This window comes from Colias philodice, chromosome 23, assembly GCF_061535455.1.
Source record: "Colias philodice isolate Cphi_HAF_F1 chromosome 23, ilColPhil1 Martin Lab GWU primary, whole genome shotgun sequence".
Lineage (NCBI taxonomy): Eukaryota > Metazoa > Arthropoda > Insecta > Lepidoptera > Pieridae > Colias > Colias philodice.
The window spans coordinates 8,435,527-8,458,156 of record NC_143108.1 but is presented as its reverse complement, the minus strand read 5'-3'; the positions used below and the strand labels follow the sequence as shown (position 1 = coordinate 8,458,156).

General features: G+C 35.7%; 2 protein-coding genes and 1 pseudogene across 2 annotated transcripts in view; 2 read left to right on the top strand and 1 right to left on the bottom strand.

Annotated features, from left to right (window-relative positions):
- The window catches only part of LOC149478184 (protein Skeletor, isoforms D/E-like), a 57,553-nt gene extending 45,609 nt beyond the window's left edge, over window positions 1-11,944 (top strand). Inside the window, exons 7-14 of the mRNA XM_089709696.1 lie at window positions 216-315; window positions 1,724-1,908; window positions 4,254-4,448; window positions 5,133-5,264; window positions 7,071-7,230; window positions 7,520-7,713; window positions 8,594-8,821; window positions 9,296-11,944. Of these exons, the coding sequence (XP_089565822.1) occupies window positions 216-315; window positions 1,724-1,908; window positions 4,254-4,448; window positions 5,133-5,264; window positions 7,071-7,230; window positions 7,520-7,713; window positions 8,594-8,821; window positions 9,296-11,707 (3,606 nt within the window). The 3' untranslated portion in view covers window positions 11,708-11,944. The remainder of the gene's footprint in view (window positions 1-215; window positions 316-1,723; window positions 1,909-4,253; window positions 4,449-5,132; window positions 5,265-7,070; window positions 7,231-7,519; window positions 7,714-8,593; window positions 8,822-9,295) is intronic.
- Window positions 5,667-7,010, top strand: LOC149478185 (uncharacterized; annotated as a pseudogene).
- Window positions 11,945-12,009: 65 nt separating the features above from the next.
- flip (ankyrin repeat and SAM domain-containing protein flippy) lies at window positions 12,010-21,969 on the bottom strand. Its single transcript, XM_089709673.1, has 8 exons — window positions 21,785-21,969; window positions 17,645-17,854; window positions 16,751-16,880; window positions 13,928-14,018; window positions 13,437-13,585; window positions 12,910-13,045; window positions 12,430-12,550; window positions 12,010-12,211 (listed from the first exon to the last, which is right to left on the bottom strand). The coding sequence occupies exons 1-8, from the start codon at window positions 21,967-21,969 to the stop codon at window positions 12,085-12,087; spliced, it is 1,149 nt and encodes a 382-aa protein (XP_089565799.1). The 3' UTR covers window positions 12,010-12,084.
- Between the last annotated feature and the right edge of the window lie 661 nt (window positions 21,970-22,630).

Sequence of the window (22,630 nt, the reverse complement as noted above, 5' to 3'; positions counted from 1 at the left end):
TGATACGTTAAAATAATCTATAAAGCTTCCGAAATTGCCCTGTCTGCGAATAAACAAAACTTTCGAGTCATTTCGACATGTCCGTCACTTATAGGATTGTTCGATACATTAAAATGAAACACCAATTCTCGTATCAACTATTTTATTTACAAATATAAACTAAATACAAAGAACATGTTATTATTTTTTATAATAAGGAATCATCGTGTTTTCAGTCGAAGCTGAACTGCGAGGTGCTGCACGACGACCTGGCCTTCGAGGTGCGCTGGGCGATCGCCGGCGACAGCATCGTCTTGCAACTTGTCGCTAAATTGGGTAATTAGCTTTACTTTTATTAATATTCAATAGCAGTCCACTAGATCATAGAAACAAAGGACTTCTAGTCTTAATGAAGTCGAGAATTGCTAGCTTTTCTAATTGCCTGTGATACAGATTCTACGTTTAATGATTTATTTGCGAATTTAGTCCTTTTTAATAAGTTTGTTTTGTTATATTTTTATTCGTATGTAGTTAAAGACTAGAAAAAGGTTTATGAATATTTTTTGGAAAATAGTACAAATAAAAAGGTAGTTTTAGAAGTAAAGGTGATTATGAAACCATAAATACCTGATAAATATCAATAATAACTTTACAGATCATAGAATTTGTAACATTATTCTAAATCTAATTAAATGAATTACGTACCCGTATAAACAATGCTCCACATTTATCTAATAAATCAATCACATGTGTGCACAGTAAATTCATCTCGATTTTAAACCAATCTCTAACATATAACATTTCTATTACTCCGTCTGTGACCGTCACTTTCAGGTTAGTGATTAATTTCATAGAAGCTTTTGCTTTACTGATCGAGAGGAACAAATCAGTTGAATTTATAGTTGTCGCCGCGCTCGGTGCAGCGGCTTTGTAAGAAATACTACAATTATTGAGATTAGTTTGTGCTTTTACTTGAGAGTTATAAGTGAACATTGTATTTGTGCTATTTATACTGTGCTATTTACTGTTTGGTATTATTATTTGATAAACTATTTGCTGTCAAATAGAATGAATGTTAAAATAAGAGAAGAACAGAGTTGTAACAATGATTTACAACATGGTGGCTTAAAACCAAGATTCTTGCGGACTACCTAAAGACCACATTACAAAGTTGAAAGTATTGTTATCAATATAATATAATTAACATGTATATTATGTGCATACTTCATATTTTACTGAAAAGTTTCCGTAGTAGTAGTTGCAGTGGCCAATATAAATTTTATATCGTCGTTAGGGCAGATTTCTTGCCGCTGATAAGCTGTTAATGATATCCTATTTTATTTCTTTCTACCTGCCAGAAGGCTATAAACATATCAACATATTGTTATAACTTTGATTGACTGACCGGTTGGCTTGGTTGGTAGTGGCCCTGCCTTCAAAGCCAGAGGTCGTGGGTTCGATTCCCACCCGGGGCAAATATTTGTGTGATGAACATAGATGTTTGCTCTGGTGTTAATTATCTGTATAAGTATTAATTTAAAATTACATATATGTATGTTTATCAGCCATTCCATAACACAAGCGAAAGCTTAGTATGGGATCAGATCGTGCCGTGTGTGAAAATTGTCCTGAAATATTTATTTAAATTGAATACCTTATTCTATCCGAAATTGACCATCAATCTTATGTAAGTATATTGTATATTATAATATATTATGTCTATAAATAACGTGTGGTGCACCAGAGGAGGGCGAGTACATGTCGTTCGGTCTCTCCGGCGACGCGTCCCACTCGCAGATGGTGGGCGGCGACGTGACAGTAGCGTGGGTCGACAAGAGCTCGCTCAAGGGATACGCGGTCGACTACTATCTGGACGCTAAGAGCCAGTGTGCGGGCTCGCACGGGTCTTGTCCTGATGAGAATATTGCGGTGAGTTCTGTGTTCTCTTTTGTGGGCATGTTGTTTGATGTTTTGTACTGTGTTTATGAGTGTTGTGTGGTTTGATCTGAATCTGTTATCTGGTTATAAACATGGTAAGGTTTATTGTTGTGGTTTGTTTCTCTCCTTTGCTTATTGATGTGTGTATTGGGATAGCTTTTACTTATACACTCTCTTATACACTCTTCATAATATGCGTCTTTTTGAAGTACCCTCCATTGCTTTATTTCACTTTCACACTCATCAACTAATATATTATTATCATCCTTACCAACTATCGCTTCTACATCCTTATATTTTATCTTTTTTTCCTTTTAGTGCAATCTATTTTAACAATCTTTATCTTTAAATGAAAATTTTAAAAATCTTACATTTATGTGAAAATACCTACAAATTACATCATAGTTGAAATATCGTTAGTACACTGATGCTCAGTTTCTCAAAACACACCATTTCAAACTTCGTTGTAATTAGCTGAGTTGAAATTCATTTCATGTATCTCGCACGAAACTTCGTATAACGATATAGTTATGCTCTTTAAGCAATAATCAGTTTATTCAAAGATATAAACTAATTTAAACCTCAAAATACGACTGAGTTGTCAGTTTAGTTGGTCAGTTTCAATTCCTCTTTATAGTTCTGTCTGAGTTACTGTGACTTTTGATCTAACATTTGACATCCTATTTCTGAGAAAGCATTTGTAATATTACTGGTTATTTTATCTCGGTACACGTCTGATATCTGAGATGGTTCAATAATGAGGAAAAGTTTAGACACGCGTACAAAGTTGCGGAATCGGCTACTTTACACCTATTTTGATTATTTTGAAGCGTGCATAGTTTTTAGATTATATTCCTCTTCGGTACGCTTCTCATTTTTTATGTATCGATAAATTTGGAAAACTATAGGCTACTACTATAGGCTTATCGTAAACTTGAGATTTGCAATAACTAACATAATCAGAAGTGCCATAACATTATACGACAATGGAAACTGTCACACAGAGTCCCATAATTTAGCTCATCAAATAAATCATGGCGTATAACTTGAGGCCATTAAGAACACGAGATCCAGAAGCCATACATAATCCAATATCAATATAATATTATGGTCTAATTCAATTCAGCCGAGATCCGAGATTGTTATCGAATTCGAGCGTGTAATATTTAGCTGTACCATATACGTGCCCCTAGCTACAAGTAACTCGATACGACAGGCCTCAAACTAGATTATTGCTTGATTACCGTCACGCTACTATCCTGTTTATATCTATGGCGTTACAGCGCAAGTTTGCTTGCGAGTGTTTTGGTATATTAAGTGTTATTGTGTTTATTGTTGTGTTCGCACACGGGGTGTAAGTTTGCATGTTCGTAAGGAGGTGTAGTTTATAATTCAGTGGTAATGCGCTGCTAAATTGCGTTCGGTAAGGAACCGAGCTATTGAGATAGTGTTTCAGATTATTGAAATAATTTGCTTGTAATTAATTTCGATGGTTAGGGGTAATTAACCAAGATTATAAAGGTGGATAGTGGTCGAGTATCATCTGGTGGTAATTTATATTTCGATTTATGTTAAAACTTATCAATACTCAAGTAAACAAAACGAGTGAGTTAAAGTACAATGGTATTCTATTGTATTATTTCTGTAATAGTGTTAAGGAAAAGCGGAACCTCTTGACACAAGTAATTTATTTGCTTAATAGGAGTGTTTCAATCACAAACTAGTTAATTAATTAAATGAAAAAAATAAATAATTTGAAATTTGCATTTTTCTGAAATTTTTTGATATGAAATAGCTGTGTGATGATGTCGCGTGTGATGTGTGATGTCTCGTGTGATGTGTGATGTCTCGTGTGATATTTAATGTTGTGTGTGATGTTTGATGTCGGGTGTGATATGCGATCTTACGTATGATCTTGCATGTCTTATAGTATACTAATATTGGACTTTTATATACTGATTTTACACCTTATAAGTCAAGACTGGAGAATTATCTATCTTTGTATTTTTATAGCTATTATTCCCACCATTAATTATGTACTTATGTCCTTATGTTATTAGTTTTTATGTTCCCGGAATTGCTGGGGCCTATGGGCGACGCAGTACACTTAACATCAGGTGATGCGTCTGCTCTGTTGCCTTCTCTTATATATAAAAAAAAAATGTATGCGTGTACTAGAGTACACACGCAAGAAGTGAAACTTCTTTATGACCTAAAAATGTCACGAGTACGGCGTAACGCAAAAATGTTACACTAAATTTTTGTCCAACCCCGATAAAGAAGTTTCACTTCAAAAAATGTACGTATAGATACTACATGTGTAATTGCAATTGCAGCCGAACACGAGTTCAGTGCGCTTACTGAACGCGGCGCTGGTGAACGGCTACTCGATAGTGACGTACCAGCGACCGCTACGTGCGGCGGACCGGCTCGACCGGCCCGTGCGGACCGACGCGCCGCAGCCCGTGCTGTGGGCCGTGGGGCCACGGAACGAGCGGGGCGAGGTGTCCTACCACACGCACTTCACACAGGTCAGTTAGTACTTGTTAGTACAGATGGATGAGGTGAGGTGTCGTAACACATGCACTTCACACAGGTCAGTGAGCTAGAGAAACAACTTAAGGACCTTCAAGAAAACTTTAAAAGCCAGTAACACACTGACAATGTCCCTGGCATTGCTGGTGCGTAAGCTAATTGTGGTAAGGTGTACCACATGCACTTCACACAGGTTAGTGAGCTAAAGAGACGATTTAGGGACCTTCAAGAAAACCTTAAAGGCCAGTAACACACTGACAATGTCCCTGGCATTACTGGTGTGTAAGCTTAATGTGGTAAGGTGTCGTAACACACGCACTTCACACAGGTCAGTGAGCTAGAGATACAGGTGGCAGCTGAAGAAAGTAAAATCTCATACGCACTTCACTGAGGTCAATTAGTGCTATATTTAAGTGCAGCTGAACGAGATAGTGTCACATGCAAATGGTGAGTGTTATGAGTTCAGCTGCGTACAAACCATCGAACATTTGCGTGTTCGACCGTGCCGCCCGGACGGGGCGAACGGGAGCTATCGGTTTTTGAAACTGCATCAAAGGTATTTTACTGAAGTTGTTTGTGCTAATCTAACATAAACTCAATGTGACTATTAAAATCATAATAGAGAAAAAAAGTTAACTATAATATTGTCATTTTTATTTTTATTATTTAAATATGTACAGGGTGACCGTTTCATCGAATTTGGTCGAGCACCGCTATGGAACTGCCCCATGCCAGAAGGTGAAGACGGAATGCAACCCACTGCCCCCAGTGCTGATAGTACCTCAAGTGTCCCAACCGCATTGGAAGAAGAGGTATTCATTTATTGTCGTCACTTAATTATTTATTTTAAAATTCAGGAATGCTTTCTATTTATTAATTCGCTATTGATCCAGTTAAAAATATTTCATTATTTCTTTACAAATCCATAAATTCACTATACGTTTAAGGCTTCGTCAGATAGAGCGCGTTGTTTGCGCGCGTCAGAGCGCTAAACTGACGCCACGTGATGATGCCAAAATTATTGTATGACGGGACGTACCCCACGTATCGTCGAATATATGCAAAGCCGACGTTCTGTGTGACGCCATGTTACCGTGTAGTACAATACATTATCGCGTAGCACGGCATCGGCTTAGCGTTCTGACGCAGCCTGCTTACTTAACATGATAAATTTTTCTTCCTTTTTTTTTTCTGTATCTATATAGGCGTCGTGCGCTAGACGCGTTCGGAATTGGACGTGATTAGTGCTAGCACTGCAGTAAGGAATAACAATTCGCGCCACGCGCGGCTTTGCCGCTGCATGAACTTTTATAATGAGTTGTAAAACACTCATTGTAAATGAGCTGTTGGCGTTCATCCAAAATGCCATCGATACAATGGACGAGGTTAGCATCATGCAAATCTGCAAAACTAACTTTAACCAGGAGGAAATCAGCAGTGGCAAGGTGCTACTCTTCCAAACGCTAGACAAGATTGCCACGATGCCGTCCCGCCGCAGGAACGGGGGTGAAAAATGCATACAGCTGACATCATCAGCCTATTGAAGGTGACTGATCCCGATGACGTGCCCGATTTCGTCGCAAAGGAGTTGCATAAACTTCCACCGGTGGGATTCGACCACGTCGATGTTACGAGGCTCCTTAAGGACATCACATTCCTTAAGGCGAGCCTGGCCGAGGTACACACCAAGTTGGAGGCCTCAGAGAAGACCATCTCCGATTTACGAGTCGAGTTAGCGACATATCGCGATGCGCATGCAATATGTAGGTCACCCGTGCCGTCATATGTGAATGCACGTCGCGGAGCGCAAAATGCATGCGTCGGCATTTTAACTGCTGATGTTGACGTGTCGCCGACCGCCGATGACCCGAGTGATGCCTCGCGCCCCGCTCCCGTTACCTCTCCCCCGGAGAAGACATCGCATGTCACGTTGCCAGCTGCTCCTCAACGTGACTACGCCGCCGCAGCCGCAAAAATGACTGCGACCCCCAAACCAACAAAAGGAGTAAACGCGCCCGTGCGGAAAAGTTTACCTTCAAAAGCGAAGGGCGTCGACGAGGATGGCTTCACAAAAGTCCAGAAGAAAAGGAAGCTGACTCGTCAGAACAAGTGTGGCACCGCAACGAGGGATCCAAACTTGCGGATGCGCGCAGAGGTGCCGACGACGCCGCTCTACGTGTCTCGTGTGCACTACTGCACCAAGACTGAAGATGTTGTCGAGTACTTGCATGCGAAGACAGGTTTGAGTCTGCGAGTGGAACTGCTGGAGTCTCGCCATAAAGTGAGCTTCAAGTCCTTCGTGGTGAGAGTACCGACCGCCAAGCTGAGCGTCTACATGGACGAAGGGTTTTGGCCGCAGGGAGTTGTGTTTCGCCGCTTCCGCGGACGGATACCCGGCCCCCCGGAATCGCGTCACACGCCGAAGACATAGCGTGTATTAATTTAGTTTAGTTTTAAATTATTATATTATGTATGTTAGTCTGTAAGGTATGTATTCTATGGGTCTGTACAATTTATTGTCTGTTACCTGAAATAAATGTTATAAATAAATAAATAAATAAATATATTATATTATATTGTATGTATAATACTTTTTTAACTGTATCGTATCGTGGCAGCCATCCCCAATAAAGCCGAACCCGGTCCCACCCCCACGGCCAGTAGTGGGCGCGGTCCCGTGGGAGATCCCGGGCATCGCGTGCTACGAGCCGGCGGACGGCGTGCTGTACGCGCAGATGGGGCCCACCGGGGGCAGCCAGGGGTACTCCGCCATCACCGGTAATGTTGCTCTTACCGCTAAACTGTTTAAATACAGGCTACTTTAAAACATTGCAACTTTAAACTAGGGATATGTCACTTTAATCCATCAGGCCCCGGAATAAAGGACCTAGAATAGATCCCTGTAAGACACTCATACTATCTTACATACCATAATTATACTTTTTAATTAATAACATCGATGTTATCAATTTTTAAAAATTTCTTCTTTCCATTAATCACGTGATACCCAGGTCAAAAATGTTGCATTAATTATTAAACCTATAACTCCAATAATGAACTCGTCCAGGTCACGTGGGCTGGGGTATATCGTGGTACATCAACGGGTTACTGATCCCCGAGATCACGGTGGTGCGCGGGAAGAAGTACACGTTCGTGGTGGAGGGCGGGTCGGACCCGGCGCAACCCGCGAGGTTCCATCCCTTCTACATCACTGACGACCCCGTGGGGGGGTACCAACACAAGAGCGATGCTGAGAAACAGGTAACTTGGTGATTTATTAACAAATTAAAATTGATGATTGAAAAATAATTCGTGTAGGGTGAATACATTTTTTTTGTAAGTGAACAATAAAATATTTATTATAAAAAATGATATATTATCTACAATAGAAATTCGATTGTCTGATATTATCTTGTAAGTTTTTCAATTAGTATTTTAATTTTTAATCAAAATGTTAAGATATTTTGAATCATTTTGTTTTGTTTTAAGTTTTGTACCAAGAATAGAGGCTCATAATACTTTATCATTTTAAAGTGAAACTTTTATTACATCGTCTCAAACTGTTTGGTCTGTGTAGCGCATGTCGCGTGTATCGCGGCTGAAGAGTAGGTATACCTACTCGGCAACCGACCGTCACGCGACATGCGCTACACAAAGCAGTGATCGGAGCCGTTCGAACAGTTTCACTTTTACCGTGGTTTCATAAAACCACACAACATTTTTTATATATAATAAATAATACTATCCTTATAACGTATTCGACACTATACAATCTTACTTCCTAAAACTGTTTTTTTCCACACTTTTATTAACTAGGTAGTCTACACTTCTACACTAATATTATAAAGAGGAAAACTTTGTTTGTTTGTTTGTTTGATTGTAATGAATAGGCTCATAAACTACTGGACCGATTTTAAAAATTCTTTCACCATTCGAAAGCTACATTATCCACGAGTAACAGGCTAGGTTTTATCCCGGAAATCCCACGGGAACGGGAACTATGCGGGTTTTTCTTTGAAAACGCGGGCGAAGCCGCAGGCGGAAAGCTAGTATTTTATAATTACATAAATCCGCACAGTCTCTAAAAATTTGATATCTTTACTCAGTCCTTTTGATTCATATATTATTTTCGTTCTACCAGAACGTCCGCATCTTCGCGGGAGTGCGTCGCACCCGCAGCGGGGAACTCATCCCCTCGGGTGTGGGGCGGCTGTGCAACTGGACCCCGGACCCCGCGGGGCCCGCCGCCGACGAGTTCCCCAGCTTCGGGGCCTACCAGCGGTCCCTCACGCTCGTGTGCGAGGAGGGCAACCCGGGGGTCGTCACTTGGATCCCGGATAAGAATACACCCGATACGGTCTACTATCAGGTAATCATGTTCATGTTTTGTTGTAATGAAAAATTTGCTAGTCTTGTTTCATATTTTGTTCTTCTGGTTCTGTCTGTATAGTGTATATATATTACAAATGTTTAATTTCTATTCCCATAATAATCTTCATGTTGTACCTGTTATAATATGTTATGTTTCTTAATATTTGGATTGTTTTACGTTAGTATAATTCTATTAATTATTTCATACTTATTATTTACCTAATATCTATATTTTACGTTTTATTTTATTCTTTGCATGTTTCGACTTCGATTCCATCATCATCGTCTTCCTTTCGAACCAATCTGAGTGATACGATTGAATTGGTTTCTTTTGTAAATAATGCATCCACCTTTTTCTGTTTCAGCCCTTCAAATCTTCTTTCGCATGAGGTTTACTTACAATGCTCGACGGTGTCAATTGTATGATTATTATCCGTCGAATGTGAATATTTATGTTGTTTTGTGTTTCCAGTGTTTCACTCACCGACATCTCGGTTGGAAGATCCACGTAGTAGACGAGTGTGACGAGTCAGAGGCTGAGGAGAGCCGAGTTGTGGAGAGCGTTGCTCTGCCGAGCGATCTCGACCCACAAGAGTCCATACAGGTACAGAGCCGCGTCAGACCCGACTCTAACTTTTTAGATCAGCGCAAGAAATTCGAGAAAATAATCAATACGAAACAAAATTATAACGATTTCAGTAGCGATAACGACGACGGCCTCTCGGGCGAAGTGTACCCGGAGCCTGACAGGTACAACGGGAACGAGTTTGAATTGCCAATTAGCACCGGACAGATACAGGACGTCATACAGGCGGTCGAGAGCCTGGAGGAGACCATGAAGGAGGAAATCAAACGCAACTCCACTAAGCCCCAACCGCAGCAGTACCAAGTATACGAGGATGTCAAGGAGAGCTTCGTGCCCGAACATCCGATACGAGGCGACGAGTATATTATAGATTCCGGCAAAGTGCCCAATAGTTTCATGTTGCCGCCGAGCCAGAAGCCGCAGACGCTACATGCAGTGATGCGCCCCAATTCTCCCAATAAGCCCTCGGGAAACATGCGACCGCCCTTCAAAAGACCTACTCCTCCTGAAATAAAATTGAGAAGACCGTATCCTGCTTATCAAAAGAGCAACACGGGCTACCCTCTGTCCATGCCTCACCCGCATATGAATCACATGTCTAAAAAGCCGAATAAGTACTCCAATAATCAATATCGTCCACATATGAACGGAAACAGACCCGCCCAGCTCCCACCTAATATTCCGCCCATGAAAGCGATGCCACCGTTGCACGGACCGCCTAAAAACATGTACCATCAACAATCAAAGAACGTACCTAAAGCCCCTAACAATCTTGGACAACCAATTATTATAGGAAAACCGGCTGCCGCGGGTGTAGTTTTTCCGACTCAAAGCCAAACATTAAGTTTAGGTCAAACTGATTTAATAGCTAATCAAGTGGTTAAAAGTCAAATAACGCTACCGGGTCCGAATGATGCAGTTGCACAGCAAAGTGCACCGCAACAGTATTTCAGTAAACCCGGACAAATAATACTTGGAAAACCTATGGATAATCCATTGCCTTTGGATCAACATATTCTGTCGCAAATAAATCCACACATCGCGCAAGCGTCCAACGACGTTCCAGAGTATCATTCGCTTCCAACAACACAAGTAAAAATTGTTGAACAACCTCAAACACAAAATGAAATGAAATCTTCAGACTTTATGGGTCAATCGGCGGATCCTGCAAATTTCCCGCCAGCCGTTAATACAGGCTTCAAACCAGATTCTATTGTAATTGAAAGCGGTTTTAAGCCCATTATCAGAGAACCTTTAATGGCAAGCGAAGATAAAATAGCAGAATACGAAGGTAACACCGCTAATAGAAGAGAAGATACAGACGTAGAAGAAGACTATGAAGAATCTCCACAATATATTAACACAAACCATGCATATCCAAGTGATAAAATGACGGAATCTTTTGAACCTATGTTTATTCCTTCTCCACCTGATCATTTATTATCCAGTAAAGATAAAACGAAAGAAATATTTCCCAGCAATCATGCTAAAGAAGATAGACCACACCCAGTTTATGTAAAGACAGAGTCTGAACTGAATGCTTTATTTAGCAAGAAAAATATGGAAAGAGACGTTCCGTCCGATTTAGAAATGGAATCAAATAGACCCAGACCAAGCTATTTACCACCAGATCCAAAACTACCTAAAGAACATTCTCAAAAGCTATCCTCTAGCGATCAAACGTTCACCACCTACGACGGGAAAACAGTATCTGCCGCTACATTAACAAGTGTACCAGAAATAACAAAAATGAATACAAAACTATTTTCTGCTAAGTTGCCTGCAAACAGCGAGCTAATTTTAAAAACACCACAATTCGGACCATTCAAGGGTGAAATTCCGCCTCAAGTTATGGAACATTTAAAGAAAGATAGTAATGGCGCTCTTCCTCCTGCTTTTAAAGATTCAAGAACTACGCATCTCAAATTAGTAAATCCTTTACACAAATACGATGAACTTGAAACCGATTTAAAAGCTGAAGGAAGCGAAATACAAGAAACAGTAGACAAAGAAACAGTAGATAGTGACCCCGATAAAAATGAAGACGATGACTTGGAAGAATATGAAGATTTAGACGAGGCTGAACAACAACAAAGACGGAAACGAGACACAAAAGCTGCGCAATTCGAACGAGGCGAAGTCGAAGAACAGAAACCAATAACCGAGTACGGTGGTAATAATAACAAAATACATCAAATGGATTACGAAGACCAGCTCGTAAAAGCCTCTGCAACGAAAGCGATAGAAAGCTGGGCCGTGCAAATTATATTATTAATAGTCTGGTATAGAATCTGTTAAGGATGTTATATGTAATATTTATTTATTTATTGGATTAAATTATTGGCTTGCCATCAAATGCATTTCGTCGATGTAAGGCTGTGGTGTGCGACAAGTGACTTGCGCCGAGAGCAGCTCCTTGACATTTCCCACTTCTGTTACCATTCTTCGCATTTGCAATTCAATACTCTGTTAGTTATAGGTTTTGTAAATATTTTCTACTTAATTATTTTTAATAATAAATTAGATTTTAATTATGTCATTTTGTTTTATTTTTCTTCTCTGTACTTAAGATTAATTACATGCACAGTTATAATATGACTGTAAATTTACAACACTTTTAAACACATAAAAGACAAGACAATAATAAAATGATAGTCTTCACTATAATTCAACATTCACTTAAAATGCAGTAAGGTCTGTACACTAGAGATTTTCTTAGTAAGTCGTGTGAAGTTGGCGAGCGCCTTTTCATGTTGAAACTGAATATCAACTAACTTCAGCACTGATTCTCTTCGACGGCCGCTGTAATTGAAACATATTTTCTTGATATCATAAATGAAATAAAAGTATAAAATGCACACATGTTATACATCCTAGACCTGCATAAGATATCATTAGTTGTAAGTATTATTTGGGAATCTTAAAATTCCAATTAAATGCAAACGAATTATTTTGAACAGCATTTCACGAACCTTGATTTATACAAACGACAACTATTAGTGTATTTATTTAAAACTTACTGTCTGTCTTTCAAAAGACGCGCTGCATCAATAAGAGTGAGGCCAGCGCGGTCAGTCACCTCCAAACTGCTTCCTTGCTTTACCAATTCTTCTATTAGCTCTGTCTTTGAACCTTGGCAGACTTTAAAAGAATATTTAAAAAAAAATAACTCTTAATATAATTCAGTCAGGGAATTCGTTTCAATTTCAACCAATAAGGAAATTGTTGGAATCAATCTATCAGGAATGAATTTCACAAAAAAAAGATTGCTCGACTAATTAGATGATGTTAGTCCTATAAAATTATTCGATTGAAAACATGACTGAAAAGATATTAAAATGTTGTCGAAACAAGTCACAATCACATTCGAAGAATTCTGTTCGAAATATTTTTTTTGGGCATTCTTATAAAAAAGCTTTTTGTAATGTTAGAATTTCATATTATAATTATATTATGATGAAACAATAACATAAACTTCACAAAGAGCATTGTACAAATACCAGCTCTAAACAGCGGCGTCCAGCCATTATTATCTCGGACCGTGACATCTCCGTGGCTCAAGACAAACTTCAAGACGTCCAAGTTGCCCGAGTCTACGGCGTAGTGCTCCATGCGTAGCTCGTTGATATCTCGTAGCTAACAAATGATTTAGTTTATTGAAGTAAAATAATATAGAAATGAAACACGAGTCTGAACTAAATAATGCAATACTGCCTTTTATGATTATCGTAAAGGTTTTCCTAGTAGTAACGTCGTATTGAAAAATATAACTTGAGAGGTAGAGTCAAACTTTTTGTAATATGTTCTTACAGATATTTAAATGAATATTTAAAAGTACTTGGAATATAAATATATAACAATTCAGTTGAATAGTGTTATCAATTAATGATGATATTTCAGGGCATAGAGAGATTTTGAGTATTTTGTAGAGAGAAACATAATCATGTTTTTACTAAGCATTTCTTCATTATTTAAGCACAAATCATTTAATTTTTCAAGTAAATACGTTACACATACACACACATACCTCCTTATCTGCCCCTCTCTCGAGAAGCAGTTCAACAACGGGCACATTAGCCCCGAGCACGGCCAGGTGGAGTGGTGTCTGCGATGAGGTGGAGCGCTGGTTGATGTCTGCCCCGAACGATAGTAGTAGCTTCACTGTGTTTATGTCACCTTCAATATATGGAATGTTTAATGAAATTTACAATATTTTTTAATATGAATCAGGGCCAAGCTCTAGGAAATTCAGGATTAATATCATTTTGAGGGAATTTTACTGCAATCTCGCTTCGAAGTTAATATTCATTAAAAAAAGCAATTTGTTTGGTAAATTATATTCGCAAAAAAGTTATTACGAATATAATTTATCAAACATTATGTTATAACTTAAAGTTGTAGTAATTATGAGGATATTATAATTATTTTGAACTTAGCAGAAAATAAACAGTTGCGTGCCTTGAAATACATTTGATGCATTGTTAAGTAGTTTATTTTACATAGTAGTTTTAATCATACCTTTTCTCACAGCAGTAGCGAGTGGAGTGAATCCATTACTTGAGTTGATTGCAGAGATGAGGATCGGACGCTCTTCCAGCATTTGTTGCACCTGAATAAATCGTCAAACAGATAATATATTAAACAATAATACAATACAATATAGCCATATACAATAGCTAGCCATTTAATACACACGTTTCTCATATTATTTAAAATTAAAATTATCAACATTAATTATTAAATCATTTCTGCCTTTTCATAAATTTCTAAATCAAATTTTTATTGCGTGGACTTTATTGTATATCTTTACAACCAGAAAAATATTGTATGATTAAACACTTTTACAACAGAATCTTAACTTGAACTCTCGCATTATTGTATATTTTAATTGTGTGTGGCATGAAAGGCATAATCTTTTATGAACGAGAAACCTTTTATAAAGGAAGGAAAAGATCATAAACCCTTCGACCGCCCATATTTCACAGTATTTTGATAAATGAGACTATCAGCTCATTTCACTTTATCGGGAACGGCGCAATCACAAATTGATCACACAAATGTTACCTGAGATTATTGTAATATTTCAAGGAATATGATAGATCACAGAATTCATAGTAAATTAAGTTTTATAGAATTTGATATTTAATGTTCTACGGCATTGAAAGCTTTAGATTAGAATGGCAGAAGACGCGGGTTTGAATCCCGCCTGGTGATCGAATTTTTTTCTATTCTTTAAAAACGTATATAAGTATTATATCGTTTTTCGATTTTCCGTCCTGTTGGAATAGAGTGTTCATTTATTATTTGGGCGGATGTGTTAGTGCTATGACGAAGATAGCAATTAAGAGTATTCGACTTAATTAATATTCTATACTTTATACGATTTTTTCCAAAAGATATTTGTATGATGAAATCTCCTGTTATATAGAAAGTTATTTTATCTTTGTTAAAAAGTGTCGACACTAGTTATGTTTACTATGGACCTCGTAAACGACGAGGTTTTTAAATGTATGAAAAATGTAAATTTATTTTTCAATTATTTTATGATACAGTTGAAAATGGCATAGGGGATTCGGGGCTTAAAAAGCTTTTAATACAATTACTGAATATAAAATTGACACGTTCACGTTCGTTTTATCAGTATTAAAAATATACAGAAAATGTACAAATAAAAAAATCAATTTAAGTAAAAAAATAGTTTGATATTAACAGTTTTGTGTTTTAACCAATACATACGTTGTCTCTACTTTTTTACATCTCTATGTCTTCTGAATTATCTATCTATCATATAAACGTGTTTCACTTATCATCAAATCAATTTTACTTTTATTTCCTAAATCGTGACTATTAACGCAACGCTTAAGCGGAAGCTGTCACCATCTGCTGCCAACAAACGAGTCCTCAAATCCCTTTGTAGCAAATCCAATTGGAATCCCATCGGGGTTCAATTACTAAATAATTGACAAAGTGCGTCTCATTAACGGACCAGCTGCCGCTTTACTCTTCACTTGATGATAATAATAAGGTTTTGATAAAGTGCAATTAACGAAAAATAGAGCAAGTTTGTATTTATTGAACGAACGTTATGAAAATAATTGTGTTGTGAGTTATTTAGATGTAGATTACATGCATTGATTACATGTAATGTGTGACTTTTGTCAACTAAAAATTTAAAATATTATAATATTAAACATTCAATTCAGTGAAAGTTAGTAATACAAATACTTATACGAGTGTACAATGTAGTTGTACAATGAAATGCATATGAAATATTTTCTTATTTCAGGAGTTTTAGTGCATAAAAACATAAATGGAAACGATTCCTTATGTATCTAATGTCCAGAGCAATTCAGAATACGTGAGCTAAATGTTATCCGTATTAGGGCTTTTGAACGAAATACTTAGCGGATTAGGTGGAGTACTAACTCTTAACTCTGTTAGTACCCAATTTGAGGCGTGTCTTAGTAAATAATAATGTAGCAAATAGTGCCATTTAAGTTACTTTATCAGTGTATAGTTTGATTAAACCTCTTTTTCATCAATAATAACGTCAGGCGAAAGACGCAGGTTCGAATTCCGCCTCGTGATTGATTTTTTTCTATTCTTTAAAAAAATCTCAATAACAATCATTCAAGAAGTTGTGAAGAAGGTTGAGCTAGTATATTTGTTTTTTAAATTTAGTTAAAACGAACATTGTAAAACTAAAATTATGTATTTAACATTTACGATTTGCTATTTCCTTGTAAAAAATTAAAACAAATTTGGAATAAGTGTAAACGATGCGATGATGAATGGATTGAAGTATTTAACAGTGAGCAATTTTCAATTAAAATGGAAACAAGTACAAATAGCAAATAAAATCCCGTTCGAATTGAGTGCAGACGCGTCTCGGTTGTCGTTGACAAGTTAATTAATGTCTGCTAATTAATTCATTTACTCATTCACTTCGTTCTGTAACATCGTGTTGTTTTGCTTTCATTTGTGAATTTCTGTCTTTGGTGCCTAGAAGTATAAGATATATTTAGTTCAATATCTTGCAATAATATAGCATAATTTATCCAGTTCTGTATTATATAGGCAGAAGGAACATGTACACGTGATGGTATACATCTGAAGTAATTAAAAAGTATACTGCGAGTACTATTTAATCAATTAATAATAATTATGGTCGTATGGTGGTGTGGATGGATATGGTATGATTATCATTGCGCTTTTTGAGCATGATTTAACAACATAGTAGAGTACACAAAATCAATTTTGGAGGATTTTAGTGCATTGTAAATTTTATTAAATAGCAAATCTAAATACTCTATAAAGTTAATTCATATTTTACTCGTATACCTGTTTAACATATCCACATCTAACCGCCATGCAGAAGCAAGTCGCGCTGGTGCCGGCGGAGTCTGTGCTGGTCCACGTTTCTTCTGACCAAAGAGATGAGATAGGACCTGCTTGCTTTGGTACTTTAGAGCTGTAAGATATTAGTGGTAAACGTATGAGAAAACGTGAGGTAAGTAAGACATACTAGATTAAAGCTTAAAATATAAAACAAAGCTCCGAAATAAATAGCTTTTCTTTGTCCTTGAGTTTAGAGGAACATTTATGAATGTAAAAGGAGAACCTAGAACTTAATGTAAGTAGAACAAATTGAAAATATTTTATTTTAAAAGCTATAATATAAAATGCAGATTAAAGGTACTACTCGTTTCCATACTAATGGAAACTACAGTAGCATCGAGCGTAATTCTGAACTAGAGCTATTTAGAATTATATAATATTTGCATTTGCATAAACATGTAGTTAGAGTGAAATTCCCGTGAAACTGTATATTATAAATGATGTTTACTGTTGGCTTAGTTGCTTACAGTACCTAAGTTATGTAAATGTTATATTGTTATGATAGTGTTTGTTAGTTATTTATAGTTAGTTTCTAGATGAAAAGCTATACCTTTTTTTTAAGGAATCCTAGTTTTTATGAAATTTATAGGAGCTGTTCCTTAAATTTATTACGATACTCGTAATAGTTTTTCTATTTGCATGGTACATACTAGTACATGAAAAATGTTTGTATGTATGTAATATCCGTAAAATGAATGAGCATCAAAAGCATTATCGAAAGAAAACATTCCATACTTAACCTATTTTTCCAAACCGAAGCAAAAGCAAGCTGTAATAATATAAACTATCCTATTCGGAAACTAGCGGAATAGCGAAATCTAAAAATAAAGTGTTCACCATTTCCCATTTTCCGAATCCTTTGTTCTAATCCCGTTTACTTCGTTACAGGCGATCGGCCAATCGCCTTTGACGGGAAGCGACTGGATGTTTTGTAAAACGACGTTTTCGTCAACATGTTTGTGTGTCGGCTTGAGGGATACTTTTAGTCGGAACTTGTGAGGATGGCTCGGCGCTAGATTGTCTATTGTTTTCACTGTTTTGCCCCCGCTGGAAAATATCCATTAGTAATATTAGAACGATCTTCTGCACTAGTTTATTTATACCTAATTTTAAGGATCTGTTTCTGAATACCAGTAGAGTAAAGAGTAAATAAATAAATTAAGAATAAGTGATTCATTCTCGTTCGGGTTAAATACTTTAATGCTAATAATTGACAATATATTATGCTTTCTGTTGTAAGCAAAGCTTTTTTTCCATGCAGCGTCAACATTGATAGAAAATAGCATAATTTCACACAAATTTTCCATTTTTTTAATCCAAATCTACAAATATTTACTAATCCCAAAAAAGGCGGGATTGTTATTAACTCTGATATTATAAACGCATGAAGTTACGTAATAAATGAAATATATACAAAAACAAAGCCAGTCGATGAAATCAAACTTGGAGCTTTACGTTCTCAGTTATAATATGAAAGGCGCGCCCCAAAAAATAGATTTATTCATACAATAAAACACGGCTGTACCGAAAGGGAGTACGGGGCCATAAATAACGCTGATAGAAGTCGTTCGAGAAACTTTTAAAGCAGCAATTTTTGAAAACATCTGATGACAATTTTTCCGACGAAATTGAACAAAGTTACGTCGCGGTTCTGTTGTTTGTGGTATCGACAATTTTGTGTAAAATGGAACGTATATCGAGGAATTTGTTGATCCTAGATTCTAGCTTGTGTTTTACATTTTAATCCATATAGAGATGTTCATGTAGTACGTATATAATGTCGTAATAATAAACTATAGTCTTAATACATTACTTAAATTATATACTGCTTATGATGATCAGAATAACTTACAATTTGGGGGAAGGACTTGCATAAACTTATATAAATAAATATCAATAATAATAAGTATCGTTAAGTAAACAAAACAAAAATAGTTTTGTTCCTAATTACAATAGAGTGATCAATTAAAAAAATAAAGGAAAAAATAAATTTATCTTGATAATATTGATAAAGAATGTGTATACAATGAGACAACAAATTTTAGATTGATTTGGTGTTATCAGCGCTTTTTTAGAGTTATATTTTTTGCTAGACGTTTCTTATCAATTGCATAAGGATTACATGTTCATAAAAAATTAAAAATAAAGCTATATTATTAATAACAATCAATATAATAATATATATCATTTTTAACAATCCGACAAAGTACTAAACTTAATTTCTACATAAATTCATAATCCTACATTGCTTGCCACAAAAATGAAGTTATACGTTCACGTAACAAACATCTTCAGAAAGATTAAGTGCATTACCTAGAACATTTCATAGTTCCCTCCGAATGTATTTCCTAGTTTACAAGAAAACAAGTGTTCTTGGTAAAGCAGTGGAGTTGAACAGAAATTAAATCTACATTATACTGAGAGGAGCCGTGTGAGCTGAAATTCGTGTTATTTCGTTGTAAGAATGTTAATGTGTTGGCTTTATGTACAATGAGGAACATTCATTTTGTTTAGTAATGCTTTTGGACGAATCTGTAAGAACTCACACAATGTAACAAATGGATTTAGTTTAGAATATAGATATATACTTAAATATATAATTTATAATATTTTGAATCAGAATATTTATTAGCTTTATAAAAAATGTCTAAGTGTATGAGGTTAATAGAAGGCAATGTAGTCTTCGAACGTGTAAGGAAAGTTTATAGGGGTACGCCCCTAAATAAACAAAATAATACTTATTAATTTGATCTTAAAAGTTTTTTCTAGCTGGCTCTACAAAATATGTTGTCCTGTCTTCAAACTCACAACAAGAAGTTGTATTAATAGTCACTAAACTTATTTTAGTTACCTTCATAAGATTTTTGTCAATCACAACAAATAAAAAAATATTTATTTAAATATTATGGATTAGTGAAATAATTCCAGTCGCGTTCACACGATGCCAGAACTAAGGAAAATATGCATTTATTTTCATAATACACATAGAGATAAATAAACAATGCAAAGATAAACGCATTACAGAACTAACATCCGCTCATTGCTCGATAATCTCATTATTGCGATAGCGAATCTGTAATTAACTTGTTAGCGCCAATAATAATATGATTATAATTCAGTCTGTTTGTTGATTTAATTAATTTTGGCTGGTGGGTAATTGTGTTTATAGATTAGCTACTGCAAACTTGGCGACTATCGAATTATCAATGTTATTAAAATACCACAAACTAATAGTAATTGTAATTTGATAATATTATCTGTATAATACTTGCTTTAATCCGTAGCTTTATAGAGTTTGCCCATATAAAGACATAGCAATTCTTACCAAAATTAGTAATAACTTTCTATCGAGAAGCTTTTCTTGAATAAACATTTACAAATGTTATACATAAGTAACAACTTGTGTTAAGAAAGAAAGAAAGAAAGAAAAAACGTTTATTTATTGGCACATAGCCTCACACGTACATAATGAAAAACAATTTATACAATACTTATATGCTACTATTGTAACCAACCCATAATTCTAAATAAATATTATCATATTTTGAAACAGGTTTCATAAAGAGTACCATTCGCAAAAAAACAGACGAATGTAGTTATCTAAATATAAAATGACTGTAGGTATTGTCTCTGCAATAATCACGGATAAAGGAAGGGAAATGGAATATATAATTTTGAATACAAGTGCTATTCTCAGTACAGGCATAATAAGAGCTCGGAGTGGGCTCAGTTACACGGCACACGACAAAATGGTTAAATGGAATTACGGTGTTCGTAACCTAATAACAATATTATTTGTGCTATTATCCAGACGTAGTATCTTCTTGCAAATATATGTAGGTTTGTTGAAGAGTGTAGCTATGTAAACATAACTTTTATAAATAACATTTAATTTTATACGATTGCTATACTAAAAAAAGGACGTCATTAAAAGTTGTAAAGAGCTTTGGTTAGTATGTTTTATTGGAAAGTCCTGAAATTCATTTCATTTAAACTCTAAGAATTCATTATATAAAGTATTATACATAATAGTAACACATTACATTGTGTGTTACATAATCACATCAAACATAATAAATGAAAAGATTATATCATAACGGTTACTCTACATTGCAGTTTCTGGATTTTTAAGGACTACCGATATGAAACTTATATGAAACTTATATCTTAGGTTAGGTGACGCGGATTCATCAGATTTTCCTCAACCAATAAGCTCAACGCGGCTAAAGAAGCATTCTTTAATAATAAACTTATCTATGAATTTATTTATGTGTCGCTTTAAAATTCGCAGCCATAAGCCACAGCTTTCGAGATTAATCATTTTTACGGTTTTTATGTAATGAAAACAAATTCTCCCCGAGATAATCTCCGCAAATTTATCATCTTCCAAAATTGATGTGTACAAATTACTTTGAAACCGAGGTATAAATAAGAAATATTGACATTGAATAATATTTTATTCTCGTGTTGTTTTGGAGTACTTAATTATTCTGTTCGAGGTATGAAATAATGTTTTTCCAGTGATTGTAATATTATCTGAGGAGAAATCAATCTTCTTCCTTTCAATCTCCAGGTAAATTTATTAGATGAGATTTGAAGTTTTAAAATGAACATTAAAATGGATAAAAAAAGATATAAGTAATATAACAAGTCACTAATATAGTAATAAATAAATAACTTTTAAATGTCGCAGGGATACCAAGTCTAGACAACAAATTTCAAAGTAAATTATGTAAAATGATCGCAAATAGGCAAGTCCACACGAACAAGCAGTTTCGCGAAGCAATTCCTATTTCTTAGTCATCACGCGTGAACGGCTGAACCGATTTCGATAATAATTTTCTTGTAGTGTTCAATATCGTCAGGAAAAGTATCTTATGAAAGAAAAACTTAATAAATGTGTCGATAATTAAACTTTAGAAAACTGAAGACAGGAAAATGTCTATCGGGTCAGCTAGTAACGAATATATTATGTACCTGTAAACCGTGACCCATGCTGGTACCTTCTCTCTCCTCTGCACGGTATACACCAGCTGCTCCTGTATGAAGCCAAAGGGTCCTGGAGACCAGCTCAGAGTGACACTACACTTGGTTCGATCTTTCACTTCTGGTGGTGATGGCGACCAATTTTGGATAGCTTGGGTTAGTAATTGTAGAGCCATTTAGGGTTTGTTGTTATTTTTGTTCGTATTTGTATAGATATTAAGAATTCAATTTCATGAATTTTATTTTATTTTAACTAAGTTTGTATTGATATATTGTTAAAGCTATTGTTACATAAGTATGTGTAATTTGTAATAAAGCTGATCGGTGTGAATATCTCTTTTACACACATTGAGTTAATGTTTACGACGTGGCGTTTATGTTGTTGAAGAAATATAAAAAAAGTTTATACTTATATGTACACGATGAAAAACTTGTAATCAGAATATATTATGTATTGTTGTAGACCAAAACATATTTTCCATGAGTGATGGAGTTTTCTCTCTCTGTGTGAAACCTTACTAGAGTTTCATATCGTTTCGTTTAATTTGTTGTTGGAAAAAAGGGAAACACTTTTACATTCTTGTAAGCTATTTGAACAATTTTAAAGCTTTTTCAAACAGTTACTCTTTATAGAATTACAAGGGAAAGGATTTTCCAGAACAAAATGGAAAATTTTATTCATTACTTCTCCGAACATTCTCATCTCTTTTTTGCCAAATACGAAGAATCAAGCTTAACTTTATTTTACACTGTTATAAAGTTCAAGGAATTCACTGTATTAACACTTTCCGAACGAATCTTTCAGCCAACAACGTCACGTAGTTGATTCGACTAACG